Genomic DNA, 23,321 nt, shown 5'->3' on the forward strand with positions numbered 1-23,321 from the left:
AGCTCTCAGCGTGAGAGCAGAGCGTTACTGCCGCTCCACTGCGGTGTCCGTGTGCTCGGAGGCACCGCGCAGCGCAACCGCCATCGCTTCGCTGGGGGGAGCGACAAACGCACCTATTTCAACAGCAACAAGGCTGACAACTGACCCGACACGGGAGAACATTTGGTCTCTTATACGCCCTGAAATATTTCAGGGTTTAAATAGAAAAACAGATTCCCTGAGCACGTAGCGAGCTCGGTCGTTGCATGAGAATGCCACGCCGAGTAAGAGCTCAGTAACATTTTTTTTTTTCAGAACATTTCCCATTGCAACTTAAGCGCGTGCTCAGGATTTATTTACACCGCACTGCCACTGTAACAAAATGAGACTTCATTCCAGGTGCAATCCTGCTGCTGTGTGGCAGCCCCAGCTCATCAGGGGCTGCCATTCCGTGGGCAATAGGCCCTGCTCTCGATGTATGCATAGCAGCCCCTTTGTAATTGTTCACACGAAAGGAACCATACAGCACTTATTTAGGGAAAACTTCATATCAAATTGCCACTTCGTTTTCTTGCATTGTCGTTATTTAATTGAAACAACTGCCAGCAGACTCACACAGTGGCAGCTAAGCTGGAAGCACACCAGTGACTACGGCTGTGCAGCTCACGCTATGTAGGCATGACAAGTGCACGTGTACCAGTTGCTCTCAATAGCTACCAGCTTAGTTTCTTACCTCAAAAGTAAAGTTCCTGTGACTCAGATCCATCAAACCAGACAGGTTTGGGCAGCATTTAACACACAGTGCGGAATTAGGTCACATCTTCAGAATCTACAGGAGCTCTTTCTTGCTCAGGTCCCAGAACTGAAAAGTCACTATTGATGGAAGAAAACTCTGAGCACAGCCAGAGGTGGAAGGAGGGCTGGGTGGGCTGGGTTCAACTCAGATGCTTCTACTAAAACAACCATCTTTCCTTCAGCAAAGAAGAATACATCCCACTAAGCAAGTTTCACGTTCCCTGCAGAAAGATGTCCAAAAGGGATTATTTTCAGTCTTTGGTAAGAAAGTCGCATGGTTCACGTGCAAACGTGTGCTTTATAAGCACACAGAGAATACTAGGGATGGTGTGACACGAAGACCTTTTCAAGAGGATCAAGCAAAGAGAAATAAGCGCTGTTCTAATACTGCATTTGAGATGCACAGTCAAGAAATGAAGAGTGGTTTATGTTCCTGCACCTCCTGCAGAAACAAGTAGCACGTGCTCAAGTGCAGCGCAGTGCCTCATTCCCCAGGGAGTGAGATCCAAGCCCAGGCACAAGGTTCCCTCCCTCCTGGTTTCACCTCCCACGCTGCGCAGGGCCCCACAGAGATGTATGGGAACAGTGGGAACTGCTCCCACAACCCTTGTTCTAAATGAACAGCTCTGAGCAGGCAGGGTACGGGGACACCAAACCAGAGAGAACATTACAATTGGTGCGTGTCAGTGGCTACAGACATTTCAGACACTTCTTAAAACTTTGCAAGTATCACCTTAAAGCACGACCACACTACAACACCACTGCTATCCCCAAAATTTACTTCTGTGCCACAGGTCGGTGTTGCGAGTTCCTCTGAGCACTCAGTCTTCTGAAATCATCTGAAGAGTGCAGATGTTCATACAAGGAAAGCAAGAATCGAAGTCAGGGCTTCAGGCGTGAAGGTCTTACAGAAGAGGGTAAGAGCTCCAGGTGGCCCCGAGCAGCAAGGAAGATTGTAAGCAGTTTTGCCACCATAAAGCAGCTCTAGGAAGTCCCATTCAGAAAAGCATGCGACTGCTCCAAAAAGTGACTTCTGATACAAAAACTACCACATCAGACTACGATCTGTGTAATACAAAGGATGTGGGACTGGAACATTTGTGATGACATCCTCCAGGGATAAGGTTATAACAACCTAGAGGTTCCTGTGTGGAAACAAAGGATAAAGGAACCGGAGCACAGCGCTTTCTGTGGTGAAACACCCAGACTGGGCAGGTGGGTGCTGAAGGATGAACAAAACCTGCAGCACCTCCTTAGGCAACAAAAACACTGCTGCTTAACAGCTGTGACAGAGAAGGTGAATGATGGAGATAGCACAGCTTGGGATCTGCTGTGCTGAAGAGCACATACCACACCCCAGCTTCATTTAAGAACAAACAGATCATACTCAGCATGCAACAGAGACAGACATCAAGAGGCTGTTCAAAAAAGTTTTGAAAATAAATGTAGTCTTTTATTAGCACTGTTATTTTGTCAGCACGTGGTGCTAGCAGGGGGTGAGAAACAGAGCAGTTATGAGACTCGAGTCGGGAATGGGATGAAAGCACCTTCATCAGAACCTCAGAGAGAGCCCCGGGGAGGTGCTGCATCACTGCTGTTCCACTGGGCCGCTGTGGCAGAGGGCTGGGTTGTTTTGCTGACAGCAATGCGGGAGCATCACACGTGCAGCTTCAGGGCACACTGCCACACCACACTGATCCATGCATCCCAAAATACACAGCACTTTGTGCAGTTAGCAAAAACTCTGAGGCCATACTGACAGGTTTGCATGGGAGTAAAAAGCAGTAACAAATGCAGTCACAAGGACCGTTTCCATCCAGTTGCACAGCCCTCGGCCCCGAGGTCTGCTCAGAAAGCCCCGCAGAGATCAGCCCTTGCACTCTGTGAGATGGCACAGGGTTGTTTTTAAGAAATGCCATGACTTGTTTTTCCTCTCAGATGATCATACGAAAGACAAAGTCTCCTAATAGAAACAGTGTGAAAGATCAGGATGAGACCACTGACTGTAAAAATAAATCAAGAAGATGCTGCTAATTAAAATAAAAGCCATCAGTAACTACGGAGTCAGTACTATCTTTATGTAAATTCAGACAGAACTAGTTGGAGACCAGGATTTCACTGATGTAGATAAACTGCACGTCAGAACACACAGTCAAGTCCCTGTAAAGCTGCTCCCTATGTGCCAATGCACAGCTCTGCTGGGGCACGCAGTGCTGCTGGGATGGTAACAGCAGCAACTCGGGAGCTCCCTGCATGTCACAGCTCTGCACACTGCTGCTCCGCTTTGCAACTGAAAAAGAAGGCAAAGCAACAGTCCAGTGTAAACACAGCCACTATGAAATGCTTTCTGGACACACAGTGCACATCACCAATGCCATCAGGCCAGCAATAAACAACAGCAGAATTGATGAATGCCCACACAAAAATGCCATTGGTCTGTTACGCCATTACTGCATCGCCAATACATGAAATAATAATTATCGGCAGGGCACTGCGCACACACACTGCTCTTGGTCAGAACCGCAACACTGGCAGAGTCACTCGAAACAAAAAGTCATCCAGACTGAGACCTTCAGCTGGTGAAAGAGCCCACAGCCTAACACTGCATTTGAGCAATAATGCGCTCAAACAAAATGAGATTTCGCACATTTGTTTAAAATCCTGCAGTCAAATCAGCTGCACTGGATTAAGATTAGTGTGAACAAATGGCCAACAGTGTCTTACCCAGATGAGTCAGCATTTATTAGCTTAAATCGTTGAACTGCATACATTTACTAAAGCAGATACTAAATCAGCCTCTGATGGAGTCAAAATTAATTACTGAAGAACGTAAAGGAAGTTTCGAGGAAGCCCCTGCTGAACAGCAGCAAGACCTGCTGCAGAGAAACGTTCTGTATGGGATTCAGGGGGACACGGCCAAACCAACAGCTACCTTTGCAGTCTGTATTCTGTAGTTTTAAATGTGTTATTTGCATTTGCTCGGCTCTGTTTGTTTTATTCTAGCAGTGCTATAGGAAAGTACAGCTTCTCAGACCGTTTGGAGTACCACATCTCCTAAGAGCGTGTAGTAGCAACACACAGATTGCACTTGCAGCCTCACTTCTGCGTACCCAAAGGAATCTTTCTTCTAATAGAGATGCATCACCACTTTGCCTGCGATCAATGAAAAGCTGCTAGAAAACTAGCAGGATAGCAAAAAATCTTGCTAAAATCACTATGGTTATTTCAAGACTATTTCAAGACTAGTTTTTGATTGGCAAATGGAAGAATTTTTGCTTATTTTCCTGTTGGAGAGGCGTAAGACGCAACTAAGCGTGCACTGGGAAAAGCACAGACTGCTTTTGCCAGCAGAAAGCAGATTTGACTCAGTCAATAGGAACTGCAGCTTCATTGAGGCAGCGAGGGCTCACATGGAGACAACCCTTCCTCTGCAGCCTCTGCAAACCGTAACTGCCAGGAAGGTTTTAACTTTCTGCACTGGAAGATAACACCATTGAAATAAACCAGGAGAAAAACTGGGGGAGAAGCAGATGACTTAAAGGAAGCTCATCTTGGTTAGTTGTTTGAACAACAGCTCTTGCATCACATGATGTAACCAGCCTGCGTCCACTTTCAGGGCAGATTTATGTTGTTTTTCCCTTGTCCTCTGTTCCCAAATACACATACTAGACACAGGCCATCACAAAGTGGCCAAGCCGTACCTCCCCAGGTACCAGAATGTTATGTTCACGTAAGAGAGAGCACTTCCTCAGTTTTAGTCTACAGATGACTTTCCCCTGTGAGATGAAGAGAGCCCTACCTCAGTCAGACAGGACCCAGATAAGAAAGCTCTTCACCAAAACTTCCCTCTGAAACACTTCAGTAAGCATCACTTGTTCGCTTCCTCCAGGGCTTAACACAGAGCTGCGGCTGCAGGGGCGAAGCCGCCGCCAGGCCACCCAGATGAAGCACAATTTCATCTTCACCTAAAGCGGTCCAAGTTCAGATGAGCTTATTTCCAGACCAGTCAAGGCTTTCCTGGACTAAAAACACATGAATCATCCAAGCAAGCCACATCCTCAGGGCTGTAGATTCAGCACTTATTAGGTAAATGTTGAAGTCTAACACTGGAATACACAACGTACCCTGCACCAGAGTCCAGAGGAAAGAGCTCCTGTAGAGTCCTTAGAAGGAACAGCAAATGCTGCAGCCCAGCTCCTGCTTGGTGCCTGGGCACAACCAGCCCAGACACGTCCACGTCTGTGTTTTACTGAATCTGAGTTCAAACAAAGTTGATAAATGGTTTTATAAATACTCCATTACTCTTAATCCTAAAAAAAATAATAATTATATATTCATATATATGTATATATATCAGAAGACATGACCTTATCAGCAAGATTTAAACATCAAAATGTACGCTTTATCTTGAGCTGAAGGGAGACATTTACTCAGAGCCAGTTACAAGATGTGATCAACATCTCACTTTAAAACATGGCAAGTTAACAGTTTGCATTGTGGCCGTTTGTTCAGCACACTGACAGCAAAGGACCACCTACAGACTGCAAGATGAATTAGAACTCAAATGTGGAGAAGGACTATTGAAAGTTATCTACGTTTACAGTTCAATCACACATTTTTATTTAACATCAGTATACAGAGGACAACCCCAGCAAGTTATTTTGTAATGTCAAGTATTTAGTAAAGTTCTTCAGCTGTAACAGTGACAATAGAACAGCTAAAAATAAGCAGTATGAAACAAACATGATTTTCTTAAAATTATAAATATACCAACAATACTTCTTAAAGCTTAATTATTGCAACAGTTAAATTAACAATAGTTCATGTTAGAAAGGCTCTATGAAATTTATTCAAGTTGTCAAGAAATTAGATGGAAGTGTAAAAAGGAAATACATATGAATTTTACTTTCGATTTTCACTAAAGGTAGTCAATACAATTTTGTACAGTATCACCTAACATGTCAATCTTTAACAAACTCCAGTATACAGAATTCATAAAATGCAGAAAAAAGATTGTTTAATTTTTACATGTAAATCGACAGTAATTAACTGACACAGATTTTATTACTGCAACATAAGCAGGCCAGCATTTAAAATATTAATTTAGAAGCTTTATATTGTTAAAGGGGCAGACATATACAGTCATTGCAAGTACATAACCGAATTGTAAGAGGTGGTAATTCAGAACACGGGGCTTCTAAAAAGTGTTTAGTAAAAGTCATGTTATTTCCTAGTCCAGACATCCTCACCATAAAGCCTTTGCAGGGCGGTCGTTCCTGGCTTTCCTGGAGCCGTTAGTCACACCTCCTCACACGCACACACACACACACCTTGCTATAAATATCACGCCAGTGTACTAGGTTTAAGTTCACCCTGATAACGCGGGGATGCTCTGTGCAACTTTGCTATTATGCACATTACAGAAAGCTTCATATTTCAGCACGGCAACCTGAAGTCATAGCTGTGTTTCAGTTTCACTAGAATCGTCCCTGAAGTTTATACAGATACCGTATCACGTTGAAAGAAATCTATTTGATAGTACTTGAATACCAGCAATTGAACTTCAATTGTAATGATGAAATGCTCCTTTCCACTGAGGAAGAATTAGTATGTATAGCTGCTCATCTCACCCAAAACATAGTGCATGAATGTTTAAGTACTCTTACTAAAACAGAAGTCATACTAAGACATGATACTGTACTACAATTGTAGTTAACTGGAGAAATCAAGGATGTTATAATTTAAGTCTAAATTTTCCTGTACAAGAAGTCAAATAAATACATTCCATGTGCATTTGTTTTACAAGATGGTAACGTGTTTGTCTTGCTAGGTTATACACTGCCATTTCACCCGGTCGTGGCTCTGCCCAATCCACCCTGGAGCTTTCTGACACAGGAAGCAACTCAGCAGCAGCTTTCATTCAGATGAGCTGAGTCGCCGTGCTGAACAGCTCCTGAAGTCGAGCAGAGATCACAGAGCAGAGATCACAGAGCGTTTCTCTGACTGCTGAGTTCAGAGAAAGCTTGTCGTGCATACGTAGGCCCCACTCCGTTCTTTGTTTATGGGGTTGTTTGTTATTAGTGTTTTCCTGCTTTGGTTTTTTCTTGTTGTTGCTGCTGCTTTGCTTTTAATGGCTGCTGCAGTTCCTGTAATTCAGTCCGAAGTAGCTATGAAGGTCAGACACAAGGTCTGCCTTGGTTCCTTTAAGATTATTTTCCCCCTGCGTTTTCAGATAAATACAACGGATCTATAATGCCATTTACATTTTCTGTGGGGGCTGGGAAATAAATGGGGAGAAGGAGACATAATTGTCACCTGTTGGTAAGCAAGTCCACACTCTCATTAAGGCAACCTATTTTTCTTACTACCCTGAACCTTGTCTCAGAAACAGGCTAAGTAAAAATGAGTAAAAAATTAATTGTAATGAACCCTGAGTCTCGATCAACTTGTTTCTTATTACAATTTTTCCATTTACTTGACCTCATTGTGACGGGGAACTAGCATAATAGTTCTGGAAGTGAGATATAAGAACGGCACATCCAGTGAGGAAGCTCAAGGTATGATGATGTTATATGCACGAAATACTGATTTGAGAAGCCTGTAATCAAACTGCGAGGACACTGTGTATGCACAGCACTGCCTATCCTGAGGATCACAGCTGAAAAGAAATGTCTGGATTGATTCATTTTTCCCCCCTCTAAGGGCAGCACCAGACCAACCACAACATTCAGAGACCTTGTCATGCATTGTGCAATTAGGCAGCGTGCCTTTTGATGGCTATTAAGAATGAGGGAAAGGTAGTACTGGCTCAATGGAAATTATATTAAACGCTGCAGGTCTGCTTCAGTGTTCCATCCCATTCTCTCCCTAGGCTGGCAGTGCCATTAATTTACGAAAGGCCTTTTGAGGCAATGATGGAAGAAGCAGCAAGATTCAGAGGCTTTCACTCTAGAGTTGGCAGACAAAAAAAAAAAAGTGACGGAGTTTTAAGATCACCTGGGGACCCATATTTCAAAAGGAAGACTAGAAATAGCAGCTTTAAACCCCGGGTAATGGGATAGCCGAGGATAAAACAGGTGGCAAAACAGAAATGCATGGTATATAACCCAGTAAGAAAGACATTACCATGAGTGTTTTATACTTCGACAACTCTCATTAAATAAAATTAAGTGCTTTTCTATAAACAAAAAGAATGCTCATAGCGTCCTTCTGGCACAAATAGTTTCCTATCAAACCCCTGTAAACATGCCATCCAAGTTCAGTTTTTACCATCAGAGTGAGCTCACTAGAAATGCAAGTGATATCAGAAAAACAAGTTCATTTGAAAATTTCGAAGTAAATACTTCCTAAACAATATGGCATTTACATCAGTGTGCAATATTGATTTTGAAAGTGATAACTTCAGCATGAAAATTACTTACCTGTAATTAAAGTTTTCCATATTGGCCAATACATAAATCCTGATTTTTGGTACTGCATACTTTATCTCTGAAATATTTGAAATGTCATATTCCAAATCAAAGTAAATACACAAGAAAGAGTGTGTTTAAGTTACAACCAGTCTAACAAAACCCACTGCAGCCACTGAAATCTAACAGCGTAGCGTTTAGTAGCACACCAAGGAATTTTAGAACAAAAAAGAAAAAATAGGTCACAACAGAAATCTGAGGCACTGCTGTACATGTATAATGCTAATTCTTAAGACTTATGAATTGCACTGAGTCACAGAAAGGATAACTTTTAGTGTTCTCTTTCATTTAGCACTAGCACTAGAATTAAGCGGTTCAGGTCGAGCTGTTTTGCTGTTTTGTTTGTTTTTTAAACTAATGCTGGAGCTGTAGTTCTTAGGCAAAAAAACAACACTGTTAGGTACTAGCTTCCACCCTTCTTACAATTCTTAGCATCAGTTATGACCTTAAAAAATGCACTGATGCAGAGTGGACGTAGCTCGCTTTGCGTACGTAAGTAGTGACACTTTTAGAACACCTCAGAGAAACTGAATGACATACAAAATATTAAAAAAAAAAAGCCTTGAGCTTTACTTAAAATTTTATAGCAACAAACGAGTGGTGTTTAATGTTAAGTATTTACAGTACCTCCACTTCAAGAGTGAGATTTATGAACAAAGTAGTTAAAATATCACAGCCAGCAGATGCTCGTCTGTGCTGCCCCACGTGGCACTATTCAGACACTGGCAGCTGTTTTTTCCTTCAGGTGACAATCTACATGCCACAAAACTCCCAAACCTTCCACAGAAGTAGTGGCCCTTTTTGGGGGATCAGCTCTGCAATGTTTTCCTAGCTGTACTCCTTTAAAACACTGCTGGCAAACAGCCACTGTAGCACAAGGTACTTTTTAATAAAATAATCACCACTTTTAGCTTCGTTCCAAGCTTAGCTGTACATTGAACAGAACACAAATAAAACTGTGCTTAGGTGTATTAGCAATGAAAGTTAAAACGTTTTAACGAAGGTTCAGCTGATGGACAGGGGCCATCTAAAAACACAAGCCTGCTGATGATTACAGTTGACTAACAGAAGTGACAGCAACACAGAAGTGGAGTTACTTTGAGCAAGCCTGCACAATTTTCCCTAACTTGACGAGGAATACGCTAAGACCCAGCTAAAATTAGAGCTCCTTGACAGTACTGCTTCACAATTTCAAAAGCATAAACTACAATCAGTAATGGGCTCACAAATCTGCTCATAGAATGGTCAACACTTTAATAAGAAGTGGTTTTACATGAACGGCAGACCACCACAGAAAAGTACGGAGGAATAAAACACTTTGGTTTTAATTTTTCAGAGGCTCACATTTCTCGTTAGACTTGAAAGCAGCAGCTTTTATAAGCTACTGCTATTGGGAGTGCAGTTATTTTGTAGAAAACACTTGAAATATAATTATTTTAGTGATTGACATGTTTTACTTCAATTTTTACATAAATAGCTTTCACCATATTGTGGTTACGCTTAAGTATAAGAACACTGATCAATAGTTTAGATGCACAGTATTTATTTCTTCTGCTGGAAGGCAACTATACTTAATAACTGTATCCAAGACACTTCAAATCATTCAGAAATATGGCATGCAGTATCCAAAAGTATGGCTCTGAGGATTTTTTTTTTTTTTTACATTAAGCATAAAGAAATTTTATATTCAACATTCATTTATATCTCAAGAAAACTACCTATTCAGAGTTCTAGTTCTTTGATGCAGCATTAAGGATTAAAACTTACCACTTTACCAGGCCTTGCCCATGTGCAAATAAATCCCTCCTGACAAGCAGTGACTATACAGTCTTCAAGAAAAATTAACACAGTCAGTCTTTCATGTGCTATCTTTTTACAGATTAGAGGCTCTAACAAGGGAACATCTTCCATTCTGGGACAGAGAGGTGTTCCCAAAGTTTTAGCTGGGTCCGTTTTGGTTTTAGTAACTAGGTTCAGTTTGTCACTGCTCTTGCTAGATATATGTCCCATGCTATGATTTCTCTTGTGATCTTTTTCATGGTGTCTTTCCTTCCGATCATGTAGTGATAAGGTTGCAAATTTACTAACACCAGAAGCAATGGCACCATCCATGACACTGCTTTTACTGCCAGCGTTTGAGACTGCGGAGTGAGGAAGGCTGTTTGACCGTGGAAGAGGAGGGGGTACAGAGTTTCCAGGTGTTGTGATACTGTTTCCGTTACTTCCTGGGTTAGCTCCACCACTTCCAGCAGGTGGACTTGTGGCATTCATGACATTTGTATGTGTCCTTGCTCTTGAGAGAGGTTGGTGGGGGAAGAGGATATCTTCTGTAAGATCCCACAAACAGAGCTGTGTGTCCTGGCCTACTGAACCAAATCTATACGTAACACTTACTGGACGACTGTCTGTAGAGTTCCTTTTGGATAGCCTAGATTGCGTGCTATTCGCTCGATCTCTGCCAAAATGAAGGTCTTGGAAATCCTCATCGCTCCCGCTAAATTCCATTGGGTCACTCTCTTCTACACTAGTGGTATATGGATCAAATGCAACAACACTGACCCACGATTTATGTCCGTGACCTCTTGCTATTACTCGACAGTCCACAAAAGACCAAACTGTTACCAAGTCATCCTCTCCACCCGTCACTATGTATTTCCCATCGGGACTCCAACACACACACAGCAGTCCTCCAAAGTAGCTTTTCATTGTACCATGCAATTCCACGGAATCAAAGTTAAACACGCGAAGAAAACCATCCTGGCTCACACATGCCAAGAACTTTCCATCTGGGGAAAAGGCAAATTCATTCAGGGCACCCTCACCTACTGTCCATTTAAGCAGAGGGTTTCTTGTGGATTTACTCTTGCAAGTGTGAACTGCAAAACTTTCTCCTTGTTTAAGTAGCTGGTAGTGCGGGGCAGTGGTACCACAAGTGTGCTCCACGTTATATAAGTACATATTGCCACTGGAATGAGCTACTAGGAAAAGGCTTTCCGAACCTGGTACCCATTTTACACAGGTTACTCTGGACTTGTCTATTAGTCTCTGTGAAAAACAAAGAAGATACACATCAGAAAGTCTGAAACGTATAGTTTTAATAATTAACTGTAAATCTGAACTTTTTGGGAAGAAAGAAGAAAATTTAAGCAAAGTCAATTCAACTTTCTGGAAAAGAGCTACGTTACTACATTCACAAATGCTTATAAATGTATCAGGCAATTAACAGGAAATTATTTATAGAGAAAGAGCTACCAAAGGTTATTACTGTCCAATCATATTGCAAAGAACGCACTCTGATAAAGCCTTTCTCTTGCTATGAATCTCAAGGTACGAGTCCTCAAGTTTCCTTTTCACTGTGTAGGTTAAATGGTATAGGAAAAAAACAAAACCAAAAATCCAGCAACGAAGAATGAGGGAAAAAAGGCTGTTACTCTTCTATACTACAGAACAAACAAATTCTAAATCAGAAGCAGTAAGTTCAGACTGAAGCTTTATCTGAAATCACAAATTAAAAAGAAAATCAACCCCTGAAATGGGAAAGAAAAAAAAAGAAAAAATGTCTTTTCCCAGCTTACTGATGTAGGGAGCAAATGCTACACAGTGTCCCCTGGTTGGAGAGTTAATAGATATACATAATTCAGCAAATTCAGAAGGCACACATTCTTTCCACCCTGGAAACTCTACCCTGCAATTATTTTTCGCTCATGAGCCAAGAATCCATCTATACTCTCAATTACCACCTGAATAAGTAGTAAACTTTAAAGAAAAGCATTTTAATAAAGTCCATTACAAAACAATGAACACATCAAACAAACATCCCCAACTCATCTCTTCAATGCTCTAACAATTGAGAGGTAAAGTTAAACTCAAAGAGTCAAGTACAGTTCTGGTAGTCTTCTAAATCTATATCAACAGTCAGCCATGGCATCACTCAATGGAAACTCAGGAACAAAATTCTTTACATGCAAATTCAAGGTCTGTATTTGGCACAGACTGATTATAGGCTGAAAGTAGAGCTGAGCTATACAAAAGACAAGAACGCAAATACAAAGAGCCTAAAGAAATACCAGAACAAGTTACAAAAGTCACCCTCCCAAAAAAAAAAAAAAAAAAGAGCAAAGAAAAAATTCCTTGCTATTTTGTTTATCACAGAGAAAACAATAATGGATAATACACTGAGTTTTATATATTCTGGGCCTCTAACTATCAAAAGCAGCACCTGATCATTTTATGTTCTAATCTTCAGCGTATGTTTTCTGCTGTCAAGTTCAGTAATCCTGTCCTGTGTAACTTCTCATTTTGTACTTGAGAGCTAAATTAATCTGTTAACTTTTCCTCCAATTGGGTAGTTTTAAAAACACCACCATCATCTCTTCTTTAATAATATTTTAAATAATTTGTCACATGCTCATTAAAATAGATCATTTGCATCTCAGTAATAACAACACCAGAAACATTAAGACAGAAAGCTACTTTGTACACTGGTAAAAAAAAGACAAGGATATTTGGCTGGCTAGCCAGCTTGAGGCAATAGTCGTCTTGTTACAAAGCAATCACTAACACAGCACAAAGTGAAACTGCTTGCTTTACTGTACTACAGCAGCTCAACCTGACATAAGATCTCTACTCACAAAACACTCAACTTTTGTATTGGAAATTGTGTTTTAAGTTCACACTCACGTTGAGCTACACAGCACAAAGTACTGCAGAAGAATTCACCGAACCTGAACATCTTTACCTCAAAGATAATGCTCTGAGCAAAACAGGATTGCGACATATAATGAAATCGGATTGGTCTGAGACAAGATGCAGAAAGGCTTAAAAAATATACGTATAGCAAGTGACCACAATTCATTACTTTCTCAACCAGTAGAGCTTTAAAATTCAGTAGAAAGATTCAAATTCTGAAGTTATGACTTTATGTATTATTAAGTTTTTTAACTGGGATCACACACCTGGAGCGAGGCAGAATAAGACCTGAAGTGAGGGAAAATAAGACCTGGATCAGTATGACAGAATAAAGTACAGAATGAAGTATCAAACAGATCAGTAGAGCAGCTGGGATAAAGGGCTTGTCATCAGTTTGGTGAAGTAATAGGAAATAAGGGAGCTTCACTCACCAGCCAGGAAGACAAACTTCCTGACTGCTGTTTTGAACAACCTTGAACAAAATTACAGGCATAAGCCAGAAAGCAGGAAAAGATGGAGGCAAGTAAGACATTTGCATTAAGGTTTGGCACTAAGCTCCAGCAACACAAGTAGAGGAAAAGTTAATAAAGAAAAAGATGCAGCATAAGGCTTTGGTTTAAGTAGAAAGCTAATATATATGTGTGTGTATATATATATATCTGGTAAAGGAAACCTAGCTCAGCTGGTTATCTTGAGGATAGCCAACTACTGACAGGAAACAACTGCATCTGTAAGCCACAGCTGGTTGCTTTGGGGAATACAAAAGGAACACATCACTAATTAGATTCTGACACAACTAGAAGCAATATCATGACTGACACCAGACATTTGAGGCAGGCTGCCACAGGCTACACAGTACCAGGCACCTGAGCTTCTCCAAGTTCTTTTACATCAACTGAATTGACAAAAAAAAGTTTTGAGGTAAAATGCAATAGCCTTAATTTGCTCAAGCTTCCACAACCTTCTGTGTCTTAAGATGTTATGCAGTTTCATATATCACTTATTACTGAATGCTATCCTGACTGCTTTATCACAGGTGATAAATCAAAACAGAGCCTTGGTCTACCTGTATCACCAAGTTACAGCAGGCTGAGTGGTGAATTCTACTATTCTAGCACCAGTGCTAAATCTGTCAAAAGATGTAAACACTCATTTAGATCACCTTCTGCCTAGGAAGGTATGTTTATCTTCAAATGCTGTCTGAAGTCTAAATATATTCAAAATCCAACAGGCACTTTCATCATGAAGCAAATGTACCAACTCAAACATAAACACTCACTAATGTTTCTCTGAAATGGTTTTTAGGTACAAGCTAGAATTTCTAAACATAGCCATAGCAAATTTCAGTACTGTAACTGACAGATTAAAAATAGACATCTTGGAGTTGGTTGTAACAACAGATAAAAATCAGTGTAAGAAAAAAGAATGCATCTTTCAACTCTAACCTACAAACAAGTATGTTCTGGTAGCACCAAGCAGATCTCTGCTAATGTTGTAGGAAACAGGAACCATTTAATTTCCACCAAACAGGCAGAGGATGCATTGCCATCACAGTGAAATACTGCTGGGGATATCATAAAAGGCTGTTTTTTCTAATGTCAAGTTGCTGCGGTTTTTCTATCACTTTTGGAATACGAAATGAACTATTCAGCCTGCAATGCATCTTTACACTGTAAAAGTTAGACAGCAAACATCAAAGCACGTAAAAATGCATTTGATTTTTATGTAAGATATTTTAGCACAAGTTGTTCCTTAAGGCAACTACAGGTCAGCTACAAGAGTGGCAACTGTGCTGTGAAAGGAAATTTTAGTTATTATACTTTTCCACCACCATTTTTAACACTTATGGTGCTATCAGAGATGACATCAGAACTGTGCAGACACAAGTTACTTGCTCACATCCACATCAGCACTCCCAGTGGTGAAGGATAGTTTTTGTTGTCACCATTTCTAAAAGGACAACATTAAAAGAAACACATACAGTGGTTTCTATCAAAAAGAATGTTCCGTGCAGAATTAGAAGGCTCTCCAGCAATGTTTGCCATTTAACACAAGCAGAGAGAACAGGTGTAAAAGGCCTGGAACAAAGAACACTCCTCTTCTGATCTAGTTGTAGCTACTTTAAGAAAGTTGAGGAGGAATCAGACAGTTCTATTTATAAAACAACCCCACTGAGAACAGTACTTCAGTTTTCTTAGCACAGAGAAAGAAAGCAACTCCCTGAGGTTGGAAAGATACGCTTTCTCAGCCTGAAAGCTGAGCAAAGCTTAACTTAATCTGCAAAGCTCTTATCCAGATTTGAAGTCTCAGAAAAGAAAAAAAACTCCAACAAGCCACCTGCGAAGCTCTTTGTGATTACCTCACGTATTACCTGCAGTTGGATTAAAACACAAATAACAGCAACAAATAAATAATTTCTAACTCATCTTCTGTGGAAAATGCTGCCCATGCTTTATCAGTTACAGATCTCTTCCCCTGTAAATACCCATTCACTTACCTTTCTAAGAATACCAGTATTACCAGACAGTGAGAGCTAGTGGTCTTGTTAAACTGACCTAAGTCCACTGCCCATCTTAGCACTCCCTCTATTTCTATTTTCTTCCTTCTGGCACAGATGGAGATTCTTCCAGGAACATCACACAGCCTAGCCCTTGTGAGCCTTCCGCTTCCCCTATGCGGCATTCAGCTTAATATCCTGGTCTTCCCTAAGGAAGCCTGTAGGAATCCTTGATACAGACAGCTTCCTGGCCATAAAAAGCCGTATTTTACCTTAATTAGGATGTAATATTTTGACTTTAACATATTAAAAAAGGGCTCAAGTGATTTCTTCTAAATGCCTCCGGAAACAGCTGTCTGTAGAGAACACACAGCAACATTTAGATGTGAAGATATTTTTTCTAATCAGCTAACTAACTGTCATTAGCTCTTGTTACAGCATCACTCAAACTAAGAAGTCCTAACTTCTTTTGTCTTATATCCCAAAAGGCTCCTTCACGAATAATAATTGCTTAAGAATCTAAAGCAACAAAGCATCTGGAAAACAAAAGGCAGTAACTGAATGATGAGCTATACAGGCATACGAAGCCACCTATAGAACTCCGAGGATCTTTCATATCAGAAATACATTGCATGCAACAACATTAAGATTTCTACTTACTTCCTCGTTAAATAATTTGCTAGTTTCTTTTTTAATAGGGTCTATAAGCTGGACCTGGCCTGCTGAGAAGCCCACTAGAAGAGACACACTTTCTGCTGTGGCTGTTAAGTGATTGAAGTCATGGCATGTAGGTTGTGTTCCTTTGTATATCCTTTTGTCTATTGGTTTACTCAAGTCCGCAGCCTGCAAAAAGAGCAAACAGAATTAAAACAGTTTATCACAATGTATACACACACGAGTTCTATCTACAGATGAGTTTATACTAAGCAACAATTTACGCAGTCATAAAATTGTACTTTAAAATGCAGCTCTGTATTTACTGAAGACATCAAAACGTGTCTTTAGAAGGATTACCTTTTGATAAAATGTAATACGTCCATGTTTCTCAAGTTTGCTAAACACTGCACCTACTCAGCCTCTGGAACTATACCATACAACAAACTAATGACAACCAATGCACAAAGGCTCCACTGAAGTCCTCCAGATCAGCCTATTCCCAGAAGGCCTTTCCTGCCAGAAGCACCATCCCATCACTCAGAAAACGTACCTCCTATTTTTCTAGCAGCAGCTTTCTCAGTATCAATTACAACCGGTTTTGGTAGCCCATTAAAAATAGTACGTGCTAATCCTTGTACAGTAAGTGCATCCTCTCACAAAATTAACATCGGTATCAGTATTTAAATAAATAAATAAAGACTGACTAGATCCAAGGAGAGAGATTTCTAGGAACAATGATTTGGAACGTTGATACTGTGATTATAAAGCATTTCTTAATTTGTTAAGCTACAAAAATGAATGCACTTCTGACACTGACTTACTACACGTGAAAATACCTTATAGTACCTACAGCCAAAAATTATTTTTGTGTGTCAATATATCCACTTTATTTAATGAACAATCCAGACAGATATTAGACAAAAAGTGCCAACAGAAGAGAACTTCATCATAAACCACTGAAGATCCGGCACTGAAACATCTGAAGAATCACATGAAACAGAAGTAATTTAAAATGCTCTCAGTTGTGTAACCCATGCTTATCCCTGTATCACTTCTGAACAGGCACCCTAATCTTTCATCATCCGGAGATTATAACCCACACGTTTACTATGCACGATCATATAGCATCAGGTTCAACCTTTTCTTTTTTTTTGTAGAATCTCTATTTACTAGGTTCAGAGTCTGTAATTACAAAGTTGCAGATAATATTACAGACTTCAGATGCAGCTGTGATTTCAGACCGAGTTTCTAAATCTGAGTTTACAGTATTTTTAGTCAGAGGAAATCAGGCCAGCAATAGAGGAAATAAAACTCATTTGAGGAAGAGGACAAGCTTCACTGAAAAGAAAACTGCTCCACTGTATTAAATATCAGAGAATAACATTTAAGGAGTAGCAAATCCATTGCATGCAGTTATACATGAAGAAAGCAGACCTGTCTGTCAGTAGGTAAAGACCAGGACTGGCTACACTGTGAATCACATCAGGTGAGCCATTTCCAAGGCAAATTTAACCATGGGATACATGTGATTGTGTATATATACCGCAGCACTGAAGTTACATTTAATGTTTTGCAGCATATTATAAATCAGTTTAATCAGGTGTATTACCTTCTGGTTGAAAACTCCAAAAGGAGACAATATATTCCACCTTCTAAAGCCAGTAAATTACAAAGTTATTCTCCAGAGCCCAGAGATCCATTATAAGCTAAAAAAGTGTATTAGCAATACTTCTTCAAGGAGAACTTTAAAATAGAATGCTAGCTCTACTGGGATCATAGGATAAGGCACAGGTCTATCGAGGCGCATCCTCAGACACGTAAATCCGTACACTGAAATTGGAAAAGCAAATCCTAGAGGCCACGCGTTAGTCTCCTACATCGTGCAAGATTCCCTTGTCCTAAATTAATGCAAAGTGATATCAAGAGATAACGTTTTTATCTGGAAGACCATTTTACAGAAGTGCATCCCTCTGTTACCTCAAGGAAATGCCCAGAGCGAGCGAGGTACTCCTTTCAGCCATGAGACTCAAGGTATGGCCCCTGGCAAAAGTTTCATCACAATGCAATGCCTAAGAAAGAAGATTCCCTTCAAAATAAAAACAACTCAGCCTGAATCATGCTGAGGGATCTGAACGGTCGGCACTCCCACCAGTGGAAACAATCCTTTCCAGGGTCTTCTACTTCTGAACCCTCACTACTCTTTCAAGTGGCACTGAACCAAGACATCGCCAATTACAGCTTGAAACTCTTTTGTCTGGTCAGAGTTTTGTACTATTGCTATCATTTTTCCTGTCCAAAAAACTAACTGTGGCTAAAGCCTTGTGAAACCATGTGATTACAAAACTAGCAAGACACGAAATTCTGATAAATGAAATCTAAGCACAAGACTTCAGCGTGCTTGTCCTGTCTGCTCTCCGGGAGCCAGATGGCAGTGACAATCTGTCTGAACTTAAATGGAGTGTAAGTAAATTAATTCAATTAGCAGAAGCTAGGCTTCTAATGACAGGGATGTTTTACCTTTTGTTTGTTTACATGCAGCTAGTGTTTTCAGTTATATTTATGATCTAGCTATAAAATAAAAGCACCAAAATACTTCTCTGGTCTTGTTCTGTCTTCACTGAAAGACAGGATAGAATCAATGATCTTGAGAACCAAAAGCCATTTTGTCTCTATTTCTGCACATCTGAAAACTGCCATTGGATTTTTGATAAGAACAAGAAAAGCACTTACTCATAAAATTCAATAGGGCCTATGACTCAGCATTTCATTAGCATGCCATTAAGTCCATTTGCTTCAGCTCTGCTGTGGAGGACACGATTCTCAGAAAAAAAGAATCCAAGGCACAGCCGTCCTGGTGTCTGACACTACTTACTCAGAAAGGTGATGTGAACTGCTCCTATTTCAAAAGAAGGGTGATGTACTTTGAAAGAGAACTGGAAGACCTTGGGATTAAGCGTCACCAAACATGGCAGCTACGAGCACATAAGGCATCCATGGCTACGCTGGAATTGGTAGCAAATGATTTTTGTGCTTTTTGTCCTAATTGTTGTGAATTTTTCTTCTGAAAAAATACTTAGGCATGACTAAAATTAGATTGGAGCATTCAATGCAAGGTTAAGGATTAATACCGTTTTCCCTTGGAATAAAAGTATCTAAAGCAAGCCATCAAAGTATATGTTTGCTAGTCAAGACTCATTAATAGCATTTGGGCCAATTGACATCAGCACCAGGAGCCCATCCTTGTACATCCTTGTACTACACAGGAGCCAACATTTGTACTTCAAGTATCCCCTGAGCAAAGGAACAAGGAATAACAGGTACTGGGTGAAAAAAGAACAAGAGGAATCTCACTCAACACTTGTCTGAAGTCAGTGATGCAGCTAACAAATTTGGCATACCTGGGACACCACCAGCTTCCAAGTTCTGTCCTTGAACAGATGTAAGTATTCTTTGTAAAATCTTACAGTTACATTCAGGGAGAAAAAAACAAAACAAACCTGACAACATTGCCATTTTGTTCTTTGTGGCGTATTCTAGAAATAAAAGATGAATCATGTAATTGTCTCAGGGACATCCCAGCCACATTTACCTGACTCACACGTCACACTGGGTTAGGGAGAGGGAAGGGAAACATCTGTACGTTCACATACAAACACACCAATATGCAAACACACCAAAAGTAAGTTTTTTATATTAAAAAATGAGTGTATGCCATTCACCTTGACCAAGATATCCAGAAGAACGGTAGTTGAGCAGAACTTTAATACTAGGAGCAGAATGAAAAAACAAAAAATGTCAGTTACTCCAATCCGAAGCAAAATTCAAGTTTTCAGATGCTGAAATTTGAAATGTCTTATTAGGATGGGTACCAATAACCACATGTAACTTTAAGGTCAAAGCCAGATTAATTTGTCCAGGATTCACTTTTGATGTACTACTGATGTAAGACTTTAGCTCTCATACTCGTTTCACAAATAGTGAATCTCATCATTTCAGTTCAGCACTTAATCATGCTCCTTGACAGATGCGAGCTCTTCATGTGTCTTTTTCTAACTTCCATCTGCAGCTTGCATCAAATGTGCCAGTACACTGGCTTTTGATGTGTTGCACGAGTTAAGTGAGTTTGAGACAGAACATCAGGTCTTAAGCCCAGAAGTAAGAACAAATGCATAATAAACATTTCACTTCCAAAAATCCTCTTAAGAGAATTTCCCTAGTCCAGAGAATTAACTATCTTGAATGACAGATTACAGGTTGGCTATGTACACAGCTGTAGCACCAACAGAAAAGGACAGATACTCTGCTACAGGTAATGGTTTGAATTCCAAGCTTCAGAAACTCTGAGAAAAATGTTTTAAAGATGTTGTATCTCTTCAGAGATTTAGTCATATTATTTTGGGAAAATAACACTTGCTACAATGCTTGCAAGTAACATGACAAGTCAATTCCTGTAATTATTACTAAGAATGGCCAAGAAGGCCAATAGTACCCTGGGGTGCATTAGGAAAAGTGTGGCCAGCAGTCCAAGAGAGGCAATCCTCCCCTCTACTCAGCCCTTGTGAGGTCACGCCAGGACTGCCATGTCCAGTGCTGAGTTCCTCTGTACAGGAGAGGCCTAAACCACTGCACAGCCCAACAGAGGGCTGCCAGGACAACAAAAGAACTGCAGCATCTCTCTGGTGAGGAAAGGCAGAGAGCTGGGAGTGGTCAGCCAGGAGAAGATGCATCGTTTTATCCAAACACAGAAATATCTTAAGTTAGATGATGTCAACAGATGATGGCCAGAGAAGCCTGTTGCTGGGCACAGCTGGAGAAGAGGCATCGAGCACAATTTTAACCATAGGAAGTGCCATCTGAATACGAGGAAAGATTTCTCCACTGTGCAGGTAACAGAGCACTACAACAAGCTGCCTGGAGGGGCTGTGGAGTCTCCTCTTTCTCTGGAGATACTCAAAGCCCCCAGGACATGATTCTGTACAACATGCTGAAGGTGTCCCTGCTTGAGCAGGGGGTTGGACGAACTGATCTCCACAGGCCCCTGCCAACCTCAACCTCTGAGGTATGTGTCTGCAGTATTTTAGGCACTTCTGTAGAATTTTCTGGCAAATTCTACTTGGTGCTTCTGCACATTATTTTTCCTGACAGAAATACTAGTTTGAATGCTTCACACTGGTAATCCCCTCTATTTACTTCAGTAGAAAAAGAGCAGATTTCTGGCTTATTTTTGTAAAGCCCAAACACACGATGCTTCAGGCTGCTCTGATCTCACCAATGACTGCTGTAGGCAGAAGTTGAGAGCAGAGGCCCTCAGAGGTCCCTTCCAGCCTATGAGACCCTGCAATCCTACACTCAGGGCCAGCCAAAGCATCAGCAATAGGGCAGTCCAACTTACTTCACAGGCCTGGTTTATGTCTTAATGGAACTTTAAATGGAAGAAAACCACAGGAACAAGTCAGTTGACTACCTCTATAAAGATTACTGATGTAGAGCAAAAGTTCTGCTTGATTTATATGACATACACAGCGTAAAGTCCAGGCACTCACTGCACACAAAGTCCTAATAAAACACTCTTCAGTCAAGATGACAGTACATGCCAATCCATAGTAAACTGGTTTCTACAAATATAGACAGCAGTCAGCAGCTAATGACCTTAGATTTCTGGGTAGAAAGCCTAAAGTCCAGCAATCAATTCAGATCCTAGGAAAGCTTCCGGGAGCTTTGTAAAAACTCACACATTTAAATTCTCCTTAGGATCCTTAAAAGCCATCCTATTTATACACAGTTACAGTTGGAAAGACAGTTTCTTAAGTACCTAAGGACAGTTGAGCTGTTGTTCCCACACCTGACTGATGTGCTTAGTTGTAACAGTTACATAATGGGTGTTCTGTGTGTAACTGAAGACCAGTTACAACTGTCTCCCGTGCCTTGCAAAACCACTGATGCTAATGAAAAGCTAACCTTCATTTTCCAACACAGCATTCAATGCATCAGCTTTATACTGAAGTTACGCTCAAGCACACACACAAAAAAACACATTATTTCATTTTTAGTTTTGCTTTTAACATCTGTCTGAACTTCACACTCTATGGACATCAATAGCTTAACACTCAAAACAGCACAACCAAAGCTGAATTGTTTGCTGCCAATTAAGAATAGGGCAAGTACCAACTAACACCAAAAACAAGCACACACTTTCTCTTGTTCTTCTCTAATCGAAAGGAAGAGCTTAGGAGAAAGTGATGATGATTATTACACGGGACAATGTGAAGTTGGAAAACTGAAAACTAAGAAACAACGACAAAAAACAATTGTTAATATAATCTGTTACTTTTAACATGCAGCCTCAAAGCCTTTCCTTTAAGGTATTTCTCCAGATTCCTTCACTCCAGGGAGACCTCAGAAAGCGCAGCTGCCAATGTGTGCTACTTTTACTTTCTGAAATTCTTTAGATTCAGGTTTGCAGTGACAAGGGCATATTTTTCTACGTATTCTCTCCCATTCATTGAAGTTTTGAACAATCTCACTCAAAGTACAAAACAATTTGCATTAGCTCCAAGCAAAAGCAGTTGAAAATTCATTTCTACTCAACAGAACATTTACTTCCCTTAATAACACTGTTCCTCATAAATGGGTTCCTGTATCTTTGCAGAAGGCTTTTACAAGTTACAAAGCACTTGATTAAGTGCCGAACAGGAACACTTCAGGTACATGACAGAGTTTCTAGGATACTGCTTAAAAACAGCCCTGTTAGTAAAACAGGGACACCAAGTAATTTTACTTAACCTATTTTTGTTTCCTAAATAAAATGTTCTACACAACTTATCCATAACAAAGTCTCACGCATCAATTTTGTACAAAGCTGCCTGAAAATATGGGAAGCTATTGATGCTCTTCTTTATTCTAGATTTAACTTCCACTTGGGAGCCATCCAAGACAGACACTAATACTGAAAGGAAAGTGTTACTTAACAGCATTTCAGTGGTTACTCACATAGCAGACAACTCTGACCATGTAAATTGCAATAAAAGCTTTAGTTTGGACAACTGGACATAAACCTATTTAGTTTTCTGAAGCATCCAATAAAATTATCATATTGTTTCCAGAATAATTTTTCTAAGCATCTGAACAGAACGAAGAGCATGCAACAGTTTGAATTAAGTACACATGACAGAACCTATGACAAGATTAAAAATATGGATGTGAACACCATAAAGAAAAGAATTACTTGATTTGCG

The 23,321-nt window shown here is 40.3% G+C and overlaps 1 protein-coding gene across 7 annotated transcripts in view; it reads right to left on the reverse strand.

The window, feature by feature from the left end:
• WDR20 (WD repeat domain 20) overlaps positions 1 to 23,321 on the reverse strand; it is a 41,544-nt gene that overhangs the window by 858 nt on the left and 17,365 nt on the right. The window contains exons 2-4 of one of the 7 annotated variants that reach the window (XR_010623025.1): positions 16,090 to 16,272; positions 10,011 to 11,288; positions 713 to 995 (exon numbers count right to left, since the gene is read on the reverse strand). The exons of 1 other annotated variant lie outside the window; for it this stretch is intronic. Coding sequence is in view for 4 of the 6 variants with exons in the window: in XM_065750131.1 (XP_065606203.1) it covers positions 7,708 to 7,722; positions 10,011 to 11,288; positions 16,090 to 16,272 (1,476 nt within the window). In the remaining 2 variants the exon portion in view is untranslated. Of the gene's footprint in view, positions 1 to 712; positions 996 to 6,755; positions 7,723 to 10,010; positions 11,289 to 16,089; positions 16,273 to 23,321 lie in introns of those variants that run through there. 5 more of the 7 variants (XM_065750131.1, XM_065750139.1, XM_065750123.1 and 2 more) reach the window with 5 other exon arrangements.

The sequence above is a fragment of the Cyrtonyx montezumae genome, unplaced genomic scaffold (assembly GCF_038088225.1).
Source record: "Cyrtonyx montezumae isolate F1298 unplaced genomic scaffold, pur_monq_1.0 scaffold_10, whole genome shotgun sequence".
NCBI classification, from domain to species: Eukaryota; Metazoa; Chordata; class Aves; order Galliformes; family Odontophoridae; genus Cyrtonyx; species Cyrtonyx montezumae.